The 18403-nt window shown below is 45.6% G+C and overlaps 3 protein-coding genes and 1 non-coding gene across 4 annotated transcripts; 3 read left to right on the forward strand and 1 right to left on the reverse strand.

Annotated features, from left to right (window-relative positions):
• Positions 1–4113: 4113 nt before the first annotated feature.
• On the forward strand, positions 4114–5247 carry LOC147933224 (uncharacterized). Its single transcript, XM_087477338.1, has one exon. The coding sequence runs from the start codon at positions 4114–4116 to the stop codon at positions 5245–5247; it is 1134 nt and encodes a 377-aa protein (XP_087333464.1).
• Positions 5248–5322: 75 nt separating this feature from the next.
• On the forward strand, positions 5323–6171 carry LOC147933225 (uncharacterized). Its single transcript, XM_087477339.1, has 2 exons — positions 5323–5502; positions 5683–6171. Exons 1-2 carry the CDS (start codon positions 5323–5325, stop codon positions 6169–6171), a joined length of 669 nt encoding a protein of 222 aa, XP_087333465.1.
• A 746-nt stretch (positions 6172–6917) lies between these two features.
• LOC147933226 (uncharacterized) lies at positions 6918–9354 on the reverse strand. The gene is made up of 6 exons (XM_087477340.1): positions 8820–9354; positions 8475–8708; positions 8202–8368; positions 7771–8148; positions 7146–7679; positions 6918–7049 (listed from the first exon to the last, which is right to left on the reverse strand). The coding sequence occupies exons 1-6, from the start codon at positions 9352–9354 to the stop codon at positions 6918–6920; spliced, it is 1980 nt and encodes a 659-aa protein (XP_087333466.1).
• A 4267-nt stretch (positions 9355–13621) lies between these two features.
• On the forward strand, positions 13622–13728 carry LOC147933227 (small nucleolar RNA R71). Its single transcript, XR_015576900.1, has one exon. It is a non-coding gene; the product is annotated as a small nucleolar RNA R71 (small nucleolar RNA).
• The last annotated feature ends 4675 nt before the right edge of the window (positions 13729–18403 follow it).

The raw sequence follows: 18403 nt of genomic DNA on the forward strand, positions 1-18403 counted from the left end.
TCCAGTTCGTTGTTCTTCATAGCTTTAAGTCGATTTATACCGAAAGTCTGCCCAGATCTTATTTTACAAACTTGTTCTTCTAATTGTTGTTTCTAGCCCCAATAATTTGGCGCCGCCTGTGGGGACTTAGGTCTTTCTATTCTCAAAAATCGACTACTTTGAACTCCAGCGAAATGGATCCATCCACCGCTAATACGATCATCTCGGAGACTGCTCCACCAGTGACAGTCCACGGATCCACCCCCATCAGTGCACCTTCCCAAGCACTGATGACAATCAAGCACCGAACCAAAACATTTCGGGCGGTTCGGGTCTCACACATCACAGACCCGTCCAAGTTCAAAATCTCGGTAGTACAAACCTAGGGGTCACCGTCGGGGTTATTCCCACGGCACCCGTGATCTTGATAGGAAACAGGAATCAGTCCCGGGTATGGACTCGTTCAGAGTATAACGGAACGAACCGACCCGGATAGCACCTGGCGCCGCTGGCCTCCTCCGGGGCCCCTGGCAGCAACGATCTATCTGAGATTCGCGGAATGCTCGCCGTTCTGATCGATAAAACCCAAAGTCAAGATGCGACAAATCCGGCCCTCATGAACAGAATCGAGCGGCACGAACAAGAGCTCGCTTCTCGAGCGAATCTCGAACCCCATCGGGGTACCGCGTACTCTTCGGGGACAGTTTTAACTGATCCCGCGAAAAGAGCGTTTCCTCGGACGCGTCTCGACTTTGAGGTGGTCCACGTTACCCCGCCCGGGATCAGAACGCTACCCGTGTTCGCACCGTCAGAGAGCAACGGAGCTCCGAGCTCGTCGGTCCTAAACGGTAACACGAGCTCGCGACCTGACAAGCATCCCTCATCCGGCGATGTCGGATCAGTAGGGCAGGTCCTCCGCACCTCGGGGGCTCTCTAGGGCTCTTCGGTGAGACTAGATCCAGTCCCGACAGGAGAACTCAGAAATGGAGCATCACGGGAACAACGATCGAAGATCTCGGGTCTTCCCGGACCTCCGAGTAGCGGCGCATTCAGCGCGCAGTTCCTAACCGAATACATGAATAAGGCAAGCGCCGAGATGGCACAAATCCGCTCTAAGGTGCACCTGGCAACGAGCGCAGCCCCAGACATTGATCGCGTGATCGCCGAAACAAGGAGCACCCCGTTCACAGACCGAATCGCGAAAGTTCGCCTTCGTGACGTGGGCAAGCTCCACCTTCCTGAATACGCGGGCACAACGGACCCAGGAGCGCACCTCCGAGCTTTCAGATTAGCCATAACTAAAGCTTATCTCACCAACGATGAGTGTGAGGCCGGCTACTGCCGTTACTTCGCCGAAAACCTGGTGGGACCGGCGTTGGAATGGTTCGCCTCTTTGGAGTCTAACTCCATTGACAGCTTCGACCAGCTCGCCTCGGCATTTTTGAAACAGTATTCGGTCTTCTTCCAAGCTAAGGTGACCGAAACAGACCTTTGGATTCTCGTCCAAGAAAAGGACGAACCGCTCCGCGATTACATCAATCGCTTCAAGTCAACCAAAGCCAGGATAACCAACTTAAACAACGAGGTTGCCCTGGCGGCTCTTCGGCATGGCTTATAGTACACCCCGAAATTCCGTGAGGAGCTCACCGTTCGACAGCCCCCATCGCTCGATCAAACACTCTATAGGTCGATTAATTTTGCCCGAGCAGAAGAGGAACGAGCCGCTATGGCCGAGATCCATAAGTCAGCAAAAACACCGTACAACCCTTCCAAAAAGACTTTCTGGAAGGAGCCATTCGAATCTGGTTTGCATGCTTTCGCGGTTGATTCCACACCGAAAGCCAAAAATCCGAACTTTGATCCCGAGAAATTCTGCAAGTATCACAAAATACGTGGACACTCGACTGAAGAGTGCAGAATTGTGGGACGCCTCCTCGCGCGGAAACACGAAGCAGGAGAGTTCGGCGAAATCGATCTCGAAAAAGAGGGAGAGAAGGCGAGAGAAGCCAACGCCACTACCAAAGAAGCCGCAGCAAAGCGTGAAAGGACCCACGAGGCCGAGGGATCTTCCCCCCCCTCCAGCCCCAAAGAAACGTATTGACCTGGTTTTCAAAGGACTTTCCCTTTGCCGTACTTCCCCCGGATCGGTATTCACCCCACCTCCGGCTCCCCGGAGGCTCGCAAGCCTTCGTCCGCTCATCTCCCGGTGTTTAAAAGAGTCAAACCCAATTCATAGAGTCGACTTCATCACGGGAGGATCTTCCTTATGTCGTAACTCAGTTAATTCGATCAAAGCCTACCAACGTAGGGTCGATAGTTACCATCGAGAACGGAGACCCCGCACAGACCCGGACTACGAGATTACTTTCTGGGAAAGCGAGACCGCGGACCTGGATAAACCCCACGACGACGCTCTAATTGTAAGATTAGATGTCGGGGGATGCGAGCTCTCCAGAATAATGATTGATACCGGGAGCTCCGTCGATCTCTTATTCTACGATGCCTTTAAACGGATGGGTTATCCTGACTCCGAGCTAAAAGGGGCCAAAACCCCGCTCACCGGATTCGCCGGCGACACGACCTTAGCTAAAGGCACCATTTCCCTTATAGTGGAAGCCCGAGGGGTACGACGTCTCATCGACTTTGTGGTCGTCGATCGTCTCGCCCCTTTCAACGCCATCCTCGGCAGACCATGGTTGTATGGGATGAGGGCGGTCCCGTCAACGTAACACCAATGTGTTAAGTTCCCATCGCGGGGCGGGATTGCCACCATCTACGGTAGCCAACGAACCTCAAGACAATGTTACAGAAGCGGCTACGATCTGATCAAAAAGTCCGCTCAATAGCAACTAATGATTGCTGACGAGCTGGAGTCTTGGCAGCTCGTTAAGCGCATAGATCCTGCCTCGCGTGGACCCGTAATGACCAAGGTTGATCAGGTTCCAATCATGGAAGGCCACCCGGAACGATGCGTTGGGATCGGGGCCGATCTCAAAACTAGTACGAGGAACGACCTGATCCAATTCTTGGGTCGAAATCACAACGCCTTCGCCTGGTCCTCATCGGACATGAAAGGAATCGACATTAGCGTTACGTCTCACCAGCTTAACGTTGACCCCACCTACAAACCCATAAAACAGAAGTGTTGTAAGCTCGGTCCCGAAAGGGCGAAAACAGTGAACGACAAGGTGGATCAACTATTGAAAATAGGGTCTATCCGCGAGGTCCAGTACGCCGAATGGCTAGCCAACCCCGTAGTGGTCAAAAAGAAAAACGGGAAATGGCGGATCTGCATCGACTTCAAAGACCTCAACAAAGCCTGTCCGAAGGACAACTACCCGCTTCCTCATATTGATCGATTGGTCGAGGCAACCGCCGGACACAAGATTCTCTCCTTTATGGATGCCTTCTCGGGGTATAATCAGATTTTGATGGATCCCGTCGACCAGGAAAAGACTGCGTTTATCACGGACCGAGGCACCTATTGTTACAAAGTAATGCCTTTCGGACTTAAAAGCGCTGGAGCAACCTACCAGAGGTTAGTCAACAAGATGTTCGCCGAACACCTTGGAATAACCATGGAAGTATAGATCGACGATATGCTCGTCAAATCAATGCGCGAGCAGGATCACATTTCCCAGCTCGAAGAGTGTTTCAAAATACTAAACCGGTATGGAATGAAGCTCAACCCGACCAAGTGCACATTCGATGTTGCGTCCGGAGAATTCCTTGGGTATCTGGTCACGGAACGCGGGACCGAAGCAAATCAAAAACAAATTGCGACCTTCCTTGAAATGCCTTCGCCAAAGACAACTCGGGAGGTCCAGAGATTAACAGGGCGGATAGCCGCCATGAACCGATTCATCGCACGATCTACAGACCGCTGCCTCCCATTCTACCAGTTGCTGAAAGGCAATCGGAAATTCGAGTGGGACGACAAATGTGAGGAGGCATTCCAGAAGCTAAAAAAATACCTCACCGAGCCCCCTGTATTGTCGAAGCCCGCGGAGGGGGAACACCTCTTCCTCCGACTCCGCGGTAAGCGGGGTATTGGTGCGAGAACACGAGGGGGAACAGAAACCCGTCTATTACGTCAGCAAGACCCTTGTTGACGCTGAAACGCGGTACCCCGTTATGGAAAAGCTAGCACTAGCGGTCGTGATGTCGGCTCGCAAACTGCGCCCTTATTTCCAGTCGCATACGATCATGGTGATGACGTCCCAACCCATTCGGACCATCCTTCACAGTCCCAGCCAGTCCGGCAGATTAGTCAAATGGGCCATAGAACTCAGTGAGTACGATATCGAGTACCGACCACGCACCTGTGCTAAGGCACAAGTCCTCGCCGATTTCGTCATTGAGCTCGCCGCGACCAACGAGAATACCGAAAACGTCTCCGAGAGATGGTCGCTGTACGCGGACAGAGCATCATCCAGGCAGGGATGCGGGATCGGAATCCGACTCGTATCCCCGACCAATGAAATAATGGAACAGTATGAGGCCCTAATAGCCGGACTCCGGCTGGCATTAGGTGTGGGAGTCAAAGAGCTCGCTGCATTCAGCGACTCGCAGCTCGTCACCGGTCAGTACCATGGGAACTACGACACGAATTGTGAACGGATGGGCGCTTATCTCCAAGTCGTTCGATCAATGGCCGAGCAGTTCTGGACATTCGAACTCACCAAAATTCCCCAGGGGGAGAACTCAGCCGCCGACGCCCTCGCCGCACTGGCTTCCACCTCCGACCCCTTGGTCAAACGAATCATACCCGTCAAAGGAATAGATCAACCGAGTATCACTATCCCTGTTAACGCTCAAAGCATCAACCAGGTCGAGGCTGGAACCGGTCCCAACTCGGAAGAACCCAAACAAGCACCTGATCGGGACGACGAGCTCCTAGCCGATCTTATCTCCGAAGACGAGCAAGAGATGGAACCCGAAATGGATTGGCGAGTCCCAATTCGTGATTATATCACAAGCGGAACCGCACCAAAAGACCAATGGCAAGCGCGTAAGCTCAAAGCTCAGAGCGCGAGGTTCGGTATCATCGGTGAGGAGTTATACAAACGATGTATCTCCGGACCATACCTCAGGTGCGTGCATGGGAACGAAACCCTTAGCATCATGAAAGAGGCCCACGAGGGCCCTTGCGGGAACCACTCCGGAGGGCGATCACTGGCCCTCAGAATCAAACGGCAAGTATATTATTGGCCAACCATGCTCGCGGACTGCGACGAGCACGCCAAAAAGTGTGATCCTTGCCAATGACACGCACCTCTGATCAACCAGCCCGCTGAGCTGATGAGCTCGGTCTCCGCTCCCTACCCCTTCATGCGGTGGTCGATGGATGCCATCGGACCCCTCGAACAGTCGGGAAAACGACGCGTTACTAACCTACTGGTTGTGACCGATTATTTTACTAAATGGATTGAGGCTGAATCCTACCAATCCATCAAGGGGGAACACGTGAAGGATTTTCTCTGGAAAAACGTGGTATGCCGACACGGAATCCCCTACGAGATCGTAACCGATAACGGAACGAACTTGGTGTCCTCTGCGGTTTAAAAGTTTTGCAACGACTGGGGTATACGACTAACCCCGTCTACCCCCCGGTATCCCCGAGGAAATGGGCATGCCGAAGCAGCCAACAAATTGATCCTGCACAGCCTCAAGCGCCGTCTGACTGCTGCAAAATCCGGCTAGGACGTTCATCTCCCCGGAGTACTCTGGGCTACCCGAACTACGCCACGTGGCAGCACAGGCGAAACCGCGTTCTCCCTGGCCTACGGAATCGAGGCCGTCATACCGGCAGAAGTTACCGTAGGCAATATTCGCCGAGCTGTTTCCCCCGAGAACGAGGAGGAGAATAGCGAAGCACTACGCGACAACCTCGCCGTCATCAACGAGAAGAGAGAACGAGCTTACGTGCGAGCTCAAAATTACCAGAATGCCATCGCCCGCTTCTATAACTCGAAGATCCGACCTCGGTGTTTCGCCGTCGGAGACCGAGTGCTCCGTCGAATGTTCCATCACAGAAAAGAGAAGAATACCGGCAAAATGGGAACCAAATGGGAAGGAGCCTTCCGAATCACCGAGGTCATTTGCAATGGCGTATATCGCCTCGAAGACGAGAGCAACGGTAAAGCCGAGCTCCAGCCTTGGAACGTCATGAATCTCAAGAAATGCTTTTAAGAAGTATCAATAATAACCGAACTACGATCTGGCTTGATCCCTTTACAGGGTATGTAGGCAGCTCAATATCCCAAGCGCAGCCACTTTCCCAACTCGATTCGTTCCGCAAAACCATGCCAATAGAACACGAATTTTTCACCGCGACCTGGTGCACTACTAACAAATACATCACATTAACTCTCAATAACTCTCACCGATGACACGGCTAGGCGGAACTGCCTACGAATAAACATACATACAGCAAAAATGACACCGAACATCACATGCGAATTTTGCACACTCTTGCAAACGCTTCAAACTTTTTTCGAACACCTCATCAAAAACAAAAAAAACAAGGTCAACACAGCTCTAGCAAACAGCCTGCACTTCACGACCTCACGTGAAAACAAATAAGATTTCACTACCCAACTTGGAACACCTCAAAGGACTCCGCATCCAAACAACAAACTTACCATAAACTGCTCGGAGTTAACAGAACGAGTTTCTCGGAAACATTCCCCGCCGTCCATACGTCCGTCCAAAAAAGAAACCTGTACGCCTCAAGTACGTACGGGAATTCACACGTTTCGAGTAAACCCGAAACAACTAATTCAAAGACAATACGAAAGAGAAAGAAAAGGGTTTAAACGCCTCCCCAGGCAATTAACGTTTTGGGTTAAACCCCCCTTCCCCCCCTGGCAAGTCAAAGCAAAGAATTTTAAAAAGCCTTTTCGGGCAAACATGAAATAAAATAAAAACGTCATAGATCAAACGTCTTCCTCCCCCGTCTCAGCCTCCGTGTCCTTCGCGACACCCGCGTTGCTCCCATGCTCGTCCAGACCGCGCGAGACTCCCGTTCCGGCGTCGACCTCCATAGGCGCGACCGAGTCTTCCGAGATCTGTGGAAGGTCCAACTTGCTCACTGAAAAGTCTGAGACCGCCAAGGAGTTGGACCTAACTGCAAGGACCGCCCGTTGCGTCTCGAGAACCTAAACCTCCTCCGCGATCGATGTCCTCCCCTCGTCGATCTGCTTGATCAAGAGGAGGTTGGACTCAATCTCAGCAAGATCGCTCTCGACCGCGGTCTGCTCCTTCTTCCTCTCCCACTTGCTCTTCACGGAATCCAGCACGGCCCGATGGTCTTGGGACATCCGCTCCTTTGCCTCACGAACCGCCTGACGAGTCGCCTCTGCGTGCCGCTGCTCAACTCCCGCCGCCTTCTCCTTCAGCCATCGGTTCTCTGTCTTCAGGAAATCACGGTCTCTTGCCACCATCGCATGAGCGTCCTGGGCAGAAGTGAGGTCAGCTTCAATGGAAAGGAGCCTGTCCTGAACGCTCCACAAGGACATGATCTCGTCCTCCAAGCTCACAGCCTTGCTGATCGCAGCCCCCTCTCTCTCCTGCGCAGCCTTGAGAGCCGTCGTCAGCTCGTGAACCACCCTCGTCGTGTTCTCGAGCTCAGCAGCCTGCGGGGTATCCCTTAGCCTCCGCTCATAAAGCCCGATCAGCTTGTTGTCAGCAGCAACAGACTGCAAACACATCGATAGAAAAACTCAAGTAAACATACTACGCCTGGCAGGAGGAAAAATGAGCAAAGGGAAACCAAAGCAAATACGGTACCTTTGCATGAGCTGCCATCGCTTCAATGTAAGCCTCCTTCTCGGCAAGGTCCTTCACCAGCGAGACCTGGCAATTAGCCGTCTTCAGGTGACAGAAAAGGGTCGCCATCCCAAGGTGGTCCTCCACCGCCGGGGAGTCCCGGGAGTGAGCAAACCTCCAGTGGAACGGGCGGCTCGATGATGATCTGTTTCCAGAAGCAACCGGCTCTCTAGTTGGAGCTTCGGGGTTACCTCCAGCAGGGTAGCCTCCACGGCTCACACGGCTCTCACGGCTCCTCGCCTCAGGGGCTCGGGATTTTCCGTGCGAGCTCTTTTCGGTGTCGGGGACGGCTCGCCTTGAGTTGACTGCGAGCTGACAAGCATTACCTCCCTGGCCGGACTGGAAGGACCGGCCGGGATCGCAGGAGCTTGGTTCACCTCTTCGCTGCCTACCCGAGATGGTGCAGGCTGAACAGCGCGAAGGGCGGAGGCCAGGGCGGCATCAACATCCCCAGCTCGGACTCTCCGAGGTTGCTGCGATTGCTCCCTGAGCTCGCGGAGAGTGGGTTTTCTAACCATGATTCGAGGAGGGGTGGAAGTCGAAGATGAGCTCAAAATATCTAGCAAAAACAAAACAACGCGAAGGAGGGGGTGACGCTCAAAACCACACTCTTCCCCTAGAAATCAATGGCTATGGGACTTGCTAACAAGGAAGGGGGGTGTTACCTCGTCGGACAGGAGAGTTGTCTGCTCCCTCATTCCTAGCTTGTTCAGCAAGGACCGCTGGAACCTGACGCACAGCGGGGATAACCGAGACCGGAGCAGGAGCGTTTCGGGCTAGTGGGGCGTTGAGAGCCGTTATAATGCGAGCAAGCGTGAACGAGCTCCACCTAACCTCTCCTTCTCGTAGCTTTGCAACTAGTGCTCGGGACGATGGGGTCTGCGAGGGTTCTGCGGAATCTGCAAAAAGGAGAGAGATAAGAAACATCAACATGGAGATGCAGGATATGACAATCATGACAACAACTAGGGACTACAAATGACCAAGAGGTCAATCTGACCAACGCAAACGGCCCATTGGGTTGGGAGGCGAGCAAGAGTTGAAATCTCCCACTGTCGCCGGAGTAACGCAGAAATAGAAATATTTCTCTCTCCACCTGTCGTCCTTCCCGGGGAGAGCTTGGATTATCTCTGGACCACAACGGCGGCATGTATAGAACGTCCCCGGAAAACCGGAGTTTTGTTTAATAAGGTATAAATGGAGGACATCGTCCACTCCGAGTTCGAGCCCGAGTTCGCGGCCTCTGGCGTAATCCCCCATGACGTGACGCACAAAATTTGGGCACCTCTGGGGAAACTCCATCCGGAGGCGTTGAAGGATTCTTAAAAGAATCGCCGGGATGGGAAACACGAGTCCGCACCGCTCGAAGTACGTGGTGTATGCACAGCAGAACCCTAGAGGAACAGTCTCCGAGGAAAACGGACCGTCGGGACGAAGCATCATCTTTACATTCGGGGGAACCCCGTGTTTTTGACGAAGGTCAGTTAAGTGTTTGTCCGACGTAATCGGCGGGATGTAGTTTCCCCAGAGTTCAAGCGGAGGCATAATAATGTAAATAAAGAAAAGGAAAAAAAAAACGACTGCGAGATCGACTAGCCTAAACGGATAAAGGTGAACTTAGCAAAGAAACAAGAATTAACAAGACAGAGATTAGGTCTCGGGAAATTACTAAGCAAGGGAGAGAAGAAGAGGAAATTTAACTTGAAGTAGTGGACTAGTGCGCGGTTGTGATGAGACTTGTGACTAATGACTTATAAGTCATAATGGTGTCAGTTAACGTAATCCCACGAGTTTCTCTCCCTCGATCTGGGCCGTTCAGACCTTTCGCCTCTACCGTTGGATTAGAGGAGAGAGAAGGTAATCATTACGGAGATCTCGGAAGCCGAGATTCATTATGTCTTCCCTGAGGAGGATCGCGAAACCAAAGCGACGGGAAAGATTCTTCGATATCCGCCTTTCAACTTCTCGAGATTAGGTTAAAAGGCTGGGGGCAATTGTTGGTGTTGGGTTTTGCTGGTTAAAGGCCCACTCGATAGGCCCACTAAGAAGGAAATCTCGACAACAAAAATGGGCCTGGTTAAGGCCCGGGAGGAGAGCTCGAGCTCTGAAGCAAGGTCAACTCGGAGAGGAAGTCGGGATCTACATGGTTGGGATCATGTGCGAGATTGCAGGAGGAGATTGAGGAGAAGTTTGGCTTAGGGTTTTAGTTTAAATATCTGGCTCGGTAAAACGAGGAGGGATAGGTAATCCAGCTCAGAGCAATTTAATAGAGAAAATCAATACAAAAGTCCAGTTCGTTGTTCTTCATAGCTTTAAGTCGATTTATACCGAAAGTCTGCCCAGATCTTATTTTACAAACTTGTTCTTCTAATTGTTGTTTCTAGCCCCAACAATGGCCAATCAATGATTAATACGAAGAACAACCTAAGATGAAAATCTAGATAGATAAAGAATCCTAAATAAAGAGATCTAATAAATCATAAAATCCCTGTGAAAAACCCTGAACCTAACAAGCAAACTACTCAAACATAATCATTGAAGAACAAGACATAATTCTGAATAATAAGCAATTGAAATTAAAAGAGTAAAGAAGGAGTTCAAGAATTCTTCTCTCAAAGCAGTTCAAATCTCTCTCCCAAAAGCTCTCAAAAATCTCTCAGGGTTGCAGGAAAAATAAAACTTGATAGAATACAACTTAAGGGTTTGGAATCCTTTGGAACAACCATGATAAGCATCAATATTCCTTACTCAAATCCCACAATCCTTTGGAATCTCTGAAATCTCCATTGTCATCTCATTACATAAATTAAAGCAAGTATAGGTGAGTTCTTACCTTGGGTGTATTCATCAGTGGCATATGGACTCTCTTCAGGCCAAGACATTCTTCTTACATCTCTTTTCCTCTCCCTTTTCTCACTTCCAATTTTTTTTCTTTTCTTTTTTCTTAATCAAAGGTGTAAGCGAATACCGGGGTCATCGGTAATTTACCTATCCCTCGCTTCCAAACTTTGTGTGATAATTTGGCTCAAGAGTAGAATAATAAGGTCACAGGTAATTTACCTACCTCTCTAAACTGATCAAAATCATCTCATATTTTGTCTTTTTTTTCTTTCTGATCTTTTTTTTTTTTAAAAGCACTGAAGGGAAGAGAGAGGGGAGACATACTTTGAAAAATTGCACTGTCTTGTATGGCCTGAAGAAAAAGTCTAGTCCACTGATTTCTAACCCCAAAGTAAGCGATTAAGTCCGGTTAAAATCCTGATAAAAGTTGAGACAACGTTGATCAATGAGATATCCATTGAATTAGGGCTTTCAGGATTGTTGATAAGGCTCATAGTCTTTCTAAGCTTCAGTTCTGAGATCAAGCATAAACAAATAATCATTAGAGTGTTAGCCAAATAAGAGAAATCATAAGTCAAGATCATAATTCCCAAAGACAAAAAGCAAAATTTGAAAAATTTGACTCAAACTTTATGGTTTTGACTGACACAACTGAAACTCAAAAACAAAAACATAGTTAGTAACTAACCTCCCCCAGACTTAAACAACACTGTCCCCAGTGTTATCAAGTAAGAGGAAAGCAAAAATAAAAAAATAAAAAAATCAAAATCAAAATCAAAAGAAAAATAAAAACCTACCAGTGGGTTGCCTCCCACTAAGCGCTTGCTTTCAGTCATTAGCTTGACTTGGCTGTAGCTCAGGCATCCGGTGGATTAGAGCATGGCAACGAATGCTTCCAAGAGAATGTCCTCTTCATCCAAGGTGGTGTATAAGCTTTAGGTGCATGAGACGTGCCAAGTATGCGAGGAACAGGACCAGGGCGGGATTTAGGGATGGGAGAGTTTCTTTTCATTCCTGCAAAATCATCAACAGAAGAAAATAGCGCTCCACGATAATCTTGTGGCTTGGTTAACTGTAAAACAGTCTTTATCTCTTTGAAATTCTTATTGATGATAGGAGGAAGTTTAGGAGAAAGAGATGCATACCTTGGCCTTACCTGAGGACTCTGGAGTGTGGAGTGGGAGAGGGAGACTTTCTGTTTGGGAACAGGTTTCTGGCTTGGAGCATCAGTTGTGGACAAGTTCAGTCTCGGAGGTGGAGGGGTGTCGATCGATGCTGATGGAGTGTTGATCGACACTGAGCCTGTTGCTCGTGTAGCAGAAACTTTCTCAACAGAAAATGTCTGTCCATCAATAGTAGGAGCCCTCCTCAGCTTATCCATCTCAAAATTCACACTCAATCCATCCACATTCAGTGTTATGTGTCCCTTATGCACATCTATGATGGCACCAGCTGTAGCCAAGAAAGATCTTCCTAAGATGAGAGGATTTTTAGGCTCTTGATCATACTTCAGCACCACAAAGTCAGTGGAAATCATGAAGTTTCCAACCTTAACTGGAATATCCTCTAAAACACCTTCAGGAGTTCTTCGAGATCGATCAGCCAAGATTAGAGAAATCTGAGTTGGCCTGAATTCTGTCATCCCAAGTCTCACAGCAACAGAATGTGGCATCAAGTTGATGCTAGAGCCAAGGTCACAAAGTGAGTGAGAAAACTTTCCTATGGAGATAGAGCAATCAAGTACAAAACTTCCAGGATCTGGTAACTTCTCTGCAGTCTTACATTGAATTATTGCACTCACTTCCTTAGAGACAACCACTTCCTGCTTTCTCTCCTTCTTCCTCTGAACAGGCTGGTTCAACAGAATTGCACTGACATCTTTTGTAAGCAGTGCTCCTTCCTCAGGGCTCAAACCATTTGACACCATTCTTTTCACATAGCGCTTAAGAGGTGGTGAAAGCTTTACTGCATCAATCAATGGCATCTCAATCATCACCTTGTCCATCATTGCCTTGCATCTAGCTTCTTCAAGCTCCTGCTTAACCTCCTTGGCTTAGGAAAAGGCACCTTAGGCTTGTAGACCCTCTCAACTGTTGGAACCTGAGATTTTGTATTTTCCGATTCTGTCTGAGAAGGGTGTCGACCGACACCAAGGTGGTGTCGATCGACACCATCATCTGGGTCCGACAGATTGGCCGATTTTTCTCCTTGTTCTGCAGAAACAATTTCACCATCATCTTCATCTCTCACTGATATGGCATTGCAAGCATGTCTGGGGTTTGACTCAGTTCTTGCTGGAAGATAATTCTCTTGCCTTTTTACAGACCCAGCAGTCTGTGCAACTTTAACCTCCAGCTTCTTAACATGAACATTCAATGCTTCTATCTTCCCATTCAGCTCAGTGTAAACATTGTCAATCTTTCCATTGAATGTCACTGTCAAATTCTCTTGTCCCTGCAAAAGCTGGTCAAGCATGGCTTCCATTCTACTCTCTGAAGAATTCTTAGGAGGGGGAGATTGATAAGATGAGTTCCCATAGGTACTTGTATAGCCATTGTTCTGTTGCTGCTTCTGGTCACCATTGTAAGATCTGTTGCCTTGCTGATTACCGAATCTCTGTCCCTGATACCCATCTCCATACACATAGTTGACATTCTCCTTTGTATTCTCTGGCTCAAATGTCTCAACTTCAGCAGCAAATTGGACTGACTTCTTACCCACAAGGAGATTGTGCACAGAATCCAGCTTAGCATTAACAGAAGCTAGCTGGTTTGAATCAAACTCTCCATGCAGTCTCTTTCTTTCAGCATTAGCTCTTTTAGTGATATTGCTAGAAGCCAAATTCTCAATCAAAACTTCTGCATCTTCTGGAAATCTTGTCTTGAAGTTCCCATGACTTGCAGCATCCAAAGCTAACTGATACTTCCAGTCACACCCTCTGAAGAAAATACTTAACAGTTGTACCTTTGAAAAACCATGGTGTGGACAATCCCTCTGATAAGCTTTGAATCTCACCCAAGCTGCCTTGAAAGCTTCATCATGTCCTTGCTTGAATGAAGAGATCTTGACTCTCAGCTCATCTGACATTGCATCATCATAGAAGTGGTTAAGGAAAGCCACCTTGATATCATGCCAATTTGTCAAAGATCCAGCTGGCAACTGCTTCAACCACTAAGATGCCTCTCCTGCAAGTGAGTATGGAAAGAGCTTGCAGAATATGAAGTCCTCAGTCACTCCATTAGCCTTGATAATGGTCACAAGGTCTTCAAAGTGTTCAATATGGTCCAAGGGCTTCTCATTGGGCAAAGCAGAGAAAGGTCTCTGCCCAACTAGTTGAAAGTACACAGGTTTCAACTCAAAATCATTCCTCTGGAATGGAGGAGGAACAATAGCAGACCGGTTCTCATACACAAGATCAACCCGGTTGTAGTCAGCAATGGTCCTGATCAAGTCTCGGTTTTGTTCCTGCCTTCGAACTGGGTTTTGTACGTGGTTGGCAGCTCCATGTACGTCTGCTGCAGGTGGGTGGTCGATCGATGCCACCTGGTTGGTGTCGATCGACACCAAGGTTTGGCTCATCAACGACGACAGCTTGCTGATTCACGACAGCCTGCTCGTTGACAACAGGCTCAGCAATCACGTTTCCTTCTGCATCAAGCTTTTGGCCCTGCTCATTGCGCAAGTGGCCCTCTTGATCCCTCAAAACACCAGCCTCATCACGCATCAGAATGATCGTATTAACCATCTTCAGAGATTTAGCTGTTTTTCTGTTCTCACGCTCAAGTTTTCCCAACTCTTGGTTTGAAAGCTTCAGAATTGGACCAGTCTTGTTGCTCCTTGTGTTAGGCTTATTAGGCATACACCTGAAACACACAAGAGAAGAAAAACAAAAACGTATAAGTAGAAAATAAAAAGAAAAATTTAGACAAAATTAAAAACTCAAATCTAATAGTAGAATCAGAGAGTCCCCGGCAACGGCGCCAAAATTTGATATGCTCAAATTAAACCCTAGAGCTACTCTCTCAAATTAAGAGATCACTGCAGTACTTAGGGGTCGAATTCCACAAGGACTCAAGACTACACAATAAATTATAGAGTTTTATAATTATGCTAAACAGATTAAATTAAATTAAAATAAAAGCAATGCAAATTATTAAATAAAACTGTTGTAAATTCAGAGAATTAAAAAGCTAGGTCTAGGGAATTTCTCAGAAAATTATGAAATATTAAATCAATCAATTAATTAAGATTCAAACAATTAAGAACAGATCTAGAACTCTAAACACTTTTGTAAATTAAATCAGTTCTCACTGCAAATAATATCTAAATTTAAAACCAGAAAATCCAAATCTCTTTGTAAAATTCTAGGTAATAAATCAGCTTTAAAAACAAGTTTAGATTGTTCACAAAATTATTAAATCAAATCTCTTTGCAAGAAATAATTTTGCTCATCAAAAGGTTTTATCATGAAAATCAATTATATTCTCATATCAATTTATTTTCCTAAGGTATTAATTCTAGATGGCCAATCAATGATTAATATGAAGAACAACCTAAGATGAAAATCTAGATAGATAAAGAATCCTAAATAAAGAGATCTAATAAATCATAAAATCCCTGTGAAAAACCCTGAACCTAACAAGCAAACTACTCAAATATAATCATTGAAGAACAAGACATAATTCTGAATAATAAGCAATTGAAATTAAAAGAGTAAAGAAGGAGTTCAAGAATTCTTCTCTCAAAGCAGTTCAAATCTCTCTCCCAAAAGCTCTCAAAAATCTCTCAGGGTTGCAGGAAAAATAAAACTTGATAGAATACAACTTAAGGGTTTGGAAAACCTAAAAACTATATATATATATATGTCATAAAACACATCAAGGACTTGTGTTGCAAATATGGAAGACTTTGGGCAAATTTGTAAAACTTCCAAATTTGGGTCTTGAGTCGGCAGAGAGGGGTGTCGATCGATGCCATATAGGTGTCGATCGATGCTCTTCGTATAATCAGACTCCAAATTGATTCAAATTGCTCCACTTTGCTCCATCCATGCTAAAAACCTGTAAAGACTCAAAAACAATCTAGAAACAAATGAAAAGACACTAAAAGACTCCTTATATCATGGTTAAAAACCACAAAAACCATGATATATCACTCCGCAACTTTCTACTTCAGTCCGGATTCAAGACCTCTCTTGGTGACAACTCACTCTTCATCTATAAACATGGTGTCTCTTATGTCTATGTTCTTGTTTACGTTGATGACATCATAATTACGGGTCCTCTTTCGTTGATCACTGCGTTCAATGCCTCGCTTGCCAATCGGTTCCCGTTGAAAGACCTAGGCCCTTTGAGCTACTTCTTGGGTATAGAAGCTACAAGAACATCGACAGGTCTTCATTTGATGCAGCGGAAGTATATTCTTGATCTGTTAGCAAAAACAAAGATGCTTGGTGCAAAACCAGTTCCCACACCAATGGCCTCTTCGTCTCAGCTCACAATTAATACCGGCACACCTCTCACTGATGCAAAGGATTATCGCATGATCGTTGGGAGTCTTCAGTATCTTGGGTTCACACGACCTGACATTGCCTTTCCCATCAATCGCCTCTCTCAGTTTATGCACAGGCCAACGAATGCACACTGGCAAGCCGTGAAACGGGTATTGCGGTATCTTGCGGGCACTTCTACTCTAGGGATCTTCCTTCATCGTGATGTTCCTCTTACTGTCCATGCATTCTCGGATGTGGATTGGGGTCGCGACAAGGCTACCTATGTTTCTACGAACGCCTATACTGTCTATTTTGGTGGAAGTCCAGTCTCATGGTCATCCAAGAAACAGAGGAGTGTCTCGCGGTCGTCAACTGAGGCAGAGTATCGCGTTGTTGCCAACACCGCCTCTGAGTTACGCTGGATCTGTTCACTACTTCATGAGTTGGGCGTCACTCTTCCGCTTGCTCCGGTAATTTATTGTGACAACATAGGAGCAATTTATCTTTGTGCGAACCCTGTGTTTCATTCCAAGATGAAACATGTTGCGTTAGACTATCACTTCGTTCGTGAGCATATTCAATCCGCTGTTCCTCGAGTCGCACATATCTCCGGTGATGATCAACTTGCGGATGCTCTCACTAAGCCATTACCATCGCAACGTTTTGCAGAGTTAAGTTTCAAGATCGGAGTCAAGAAACTGCCTCCATCTTGAGGGGGCGTATAGAGAGTACTAATATAACAAAGGAAACTTGTGTAATTAATATGAACAAAACCCTAGTGTACAAGCCTATATATATGGTAATATCTCATCTCAATACAATCAAGCATTTCCTTACAGTCATCATATCCATCTTTCAAGATTTGTAAACCACACTCAATAATCTTGTTATTATCTGAGCAGGTGAATTCAAGATCATTACACCTTCTTTGTTTCCTAACAACAACTTAGTATTGGACATATCAAAAGATATATGTACCCTATCAATGACATATTTAGTGCCCTATAGCATGTATCCAACAAAATAAGCAGAAGATTTAGTCGTTCAAGTTTTTTTGTAAAGACTGCACCTGAGATGAGTTCATAGCTGACTCCATGAGAAGATTCGGAGGAAGAAGAAGAGAAGAAAGAAACAGAAAATTTCCAAATTAAGGATCTGAAAACCCAATCCATTTGTAAACCAAACCGGATTTGCAGCTCGATTTAATATGTAAAAAAAACGGAAGAAATCAGTGGTATTTACCACAATTAGTAAATTTTAATATATACTTTTTTAATCACATTATTTCTGTTTATCTAATTCGTCTATAAAATGTTGTCATGCCACATATCTAATTTTTTTTGTTTGACAGCACAACACATTCACGTATTGGAATCATCTAGTGCTGAGCAAAAATCGCATGGACATTTTGGCGACGTGAAGACCATAACGTCAAAAAGCAATATAATAAAACAGAAGTACATAACACTATATAATTTTAACAAAAACACTATATAATTATAATAAGTTGATTACAAATAGGCTATAAATTAATTGATAGATTAATTGGTTACAGGTTAAATAGTAGTGGGTGCAACCTTAATTTATTTAAATTATAAATCTTAAAGAGAATATTCTAGAGAATCATTTGATATCATCTAACTTACCATATTAATTTTTTTTATTAAATTATTCATCAAATAAAATCCTTTGATATCTAACTTAACATATTAATTTGTTAATTATCGTTATACTTCACCTCTCATTTTTATATCCTTTTATAATAAAACGGAAGTACACAACATTGTTTTGTAGACTATATAATTTTAATAAATTGGTTACAAATAAGTTATAGATTAATTGATAGATTAATTGGTTACAAGTTAAATAGTATTGGGTACAACCTTAATTTATTTAAATTATAAATCTTAAAGAGAATATTCTAGAGAATCATTTGATATCATCTAACTTACCATATTAATTTTCTTTATTAAATTATTCATCAAATAAAATCCTTTGATATCTAACTTAACATATTAATTTGTTAATTATCATTATACTTCACCTCTCATTCTTATATATGAGTCTATTTTCGGAAACAAATAAATTATCATCTTATTTATTATAAATAAAAAATAATTTTATTTCCGGATATACCATAAGTTGAATTTTTAAAAATAAATATAAATTGTTCAGTCTATAAAATATTCAAGCTTTAGTAATATTATTCTTTACAAATAATATCTATTGAATTAAAAAATTTATTGAGTAATGGGTCAAATT

Source organism: Camelina sativa, chromosome 12, assembly GCF_030686135.1.
Source record: "Camelina sativa cultivar CO46 ecotype springtype chromosome 12, ASM3068613v1".
In the NCBI taxonomy this organism is placed as follows: Eukaryota; Viridiplantae; Streptophyta; class Magnoliopsida; order Brassicales; family Brassicaceae; genus Camelina; species Camelina sativa.